Raw genomic sequence first — 2369 nt, forward strand, 5'->3', positions numbered from 1 at the left:
GTGCCTGGCTCTGCTGTCAGTGGTGCTGAGGAATGTGAGATCCTCTCGCTGTGGGCAGAGACTCCGGCCCCCAGGGGCTGCACTGGGGAGAGAGAGAGGCCTTTACAGAGCCCCTGCCACCCCAGATACTGAGCCAGGGCTTTTCCAGACTCTGCCATGCCCATGCTAACCTTCTGTCCTGTGGTGCCTCCTTCCTGCTCCTTTCCGCTCTGAGTCTTTGTCTCACCTTCTCAGAGACTCTCCTTTACTTTAGGGCCAAACCTTGGCTTCCTTTAATGCTGTTTCCCTTTCCTGTCAATCCATTTCTTGTGGTGAATCCCAGGGCTCTGGAAACCCTCATCCTTCAGCTCTTCTGTCAGGATAACTTCCCACTGCCTCTGCTTGGAGCAAATCCTCTCAGCTCCCAAATCCACAGTAGCAGACAAGGTTTTAAGCCCTGCTTGTCTGCCATTCCCACCTTTCAGCTCCTTTGGTCACATTTACCTTTTGGCTTCGTTTTCCTGCTCCTTTTGTGCACCCAGAGCCACCACTGTTACTTCTCTGTGTGCCTCCAAAGCACCAGCAAAAAACCTAAATGGAAAAATTCCCCTTTATCAGCACGATGGACAGCTCGTCTTTCATTGCAAAATTAACATTCCTGGTGAGGCCACAAGAGACAGGAAGACCAGAGAAGGGTTTATCAAGTCCCAAACAGAGCTTGAAGATGATCTTAGCTCAGTTCCAGTGTCAGGCTCGCTGCCAAATCTCACCACGACCATCTCCCTTCCCACTGGCCCTTGCTTAGGGCAGTCTCTCCCCGTGGTGATTGTTGCACCACTGAAATATTTGTTTGGGGTTTCCCAGCATCCCTGAAGTGATTTAGCCACGGCTTCCTGTGGATAAGTGACATTTAGCAGTGTTTGGGCTTGTCACTGCTGAGCCAGCACACACTACCTTTGGTGGCTCTTCCTTTTTCTCTTTCCTCTTCTCTTTTGCTGCTTTCCTCTGCTGTCTCCTCAGAGATCCAGCTCACAGGATCAGGGAATTATTCCCCATAATCCTACAAAGAAATGTGTCCTCCAGTGGATCCTCACATTTTATCTCCAACCCCATCTTAATTGAAAGTTGATTTCAATTGTTGCTTCCTCTTCTTGGGAGTCCTGTGCAGGGATTTAGTCATAACCTCATCACTAATTAATCCATTTCTGTTTAGCCACATATCTCTCCATGATGTACGTTAGGAAACTATGGGAAGCACCGAGAGAGAAAGAGGAAAAGGTAAAATGTAGGGTCTGAACCCTTCATTTGCACAGAGCACCCCATGAGGGTGGTGGTGGGGATCCACTGCTGGGTGTGCTGGAGTTGATGGCGCCTCTCACTGGAAGCATCCCTGCACCCAGCAGCTGTAAGGATGCAATCCTGCTTTAGGAAAGCACAGTGAAAATGAATGAATAAATAAATAAATATAAAATAACCTCATTCTGGGCTCTCAGGAACCCCCTGCGCTGACAGGGATCCCAAGCAGCTCAGCTGGCAGCAAACGCTGGCAGCTCTGCCAGTGTACCAGAGGCAGCTCTGAGAGTAGGGGTGATGGTTTTAAACTAAAAGAGGGGAGATCCAGCCTAGAGCTAAGGAGGAAATTCTTTACGCAGAGGGTGGGGAGGCCCTGGCACAGGTTGCCCAGGGGGATCCCTGGAAGAGCCCAAGGCCAGGTTGGATGGGGCTGGGAGATACATGGTCTAGTTAATGATGTCCCTGCCCACAGCAGGGGTTGGACAAGATGGCCTTTAAAGGTCCCTTCCAACCAAATAATTCTCTAATTTTCTAATGATCCAGGCCTAAGCTAAATCCCTGGATCTGTGCCCCAACGCACCATGGGCACATTTGTCTCAGAAGGGAAACACTGAGGGTTGTGCTGCTCCTTACCTGAAGGGTTTGGGGCTCCACATCTCCCTGAGTTGACTGACCTCCCTCAAACCCAAATAAAACCCTAAACCCAGTCCTGGCAGCGAGCCTTGCTGCTGCTGAGGCCATCTCCCATGTGTCACACTGACCCAGCTCTTCTTTACTGATTTGATAATGATCCAGGCCTAAGCTAAGTCCCTGGATCTGTGCCCCAACACACCATGGGCATATTTGTCCCAGAAGGGAAACGCTGTGGGTTGTGCTGCTGCTGACCTTAAGGGTTTGGGGCTCCACATCTCCCTGAGTTGACTGACCTCCCTCAAACCCATATAAAACCCTAACCCCAGTCCTTGGAGGCCATCCCCCATGTGTCACACTGACCCAGCTCTTCTTTTCCCCCTGGCACAGAAGATGGAGCCCCGCAGCCCGCCCTGCTCCCCCGGCACCCCGCCGCCCGCCTGCCCCCGGCCCCTGCAGGCCCCTCA

At 51.7% G+C, this 2369-nt stretch overlaps 1 protein-coding gene across 1 annotated transcript in view; it reads left to right on the forward strand.

Annotated features, from left to right (window-relative positions):
- The window catches only part of HIVEP3 (HIVEP zinc finger 3), a 305383-nt gene that overhangs the window by 302335 nt on the left and 679 nt on the right, over positions 1 to 2369 (forward strand). Inside the window, 1 exon segment of the mRNA XM_031061871.1 lies at positions 2293 to 2361. Coding sequence (XP_030917731.1) covers positions 2293 to 2361 — 69 coding nt within the window.

Source organism: Geospiza fortis, unplaced genomic scaffold, assembly GCF_000277835.1.
Source record: "Geospiza fortis unplaced genomic scaffold, GeoFor_1.0 scaffold32, whole genome shotgun sequence".
Lineage (NCBI taxonomy): Eukaryota > Metazoa > Chordata > Aves > Passeriformes > Thraupidae > Geospiza > Geospiza fortis.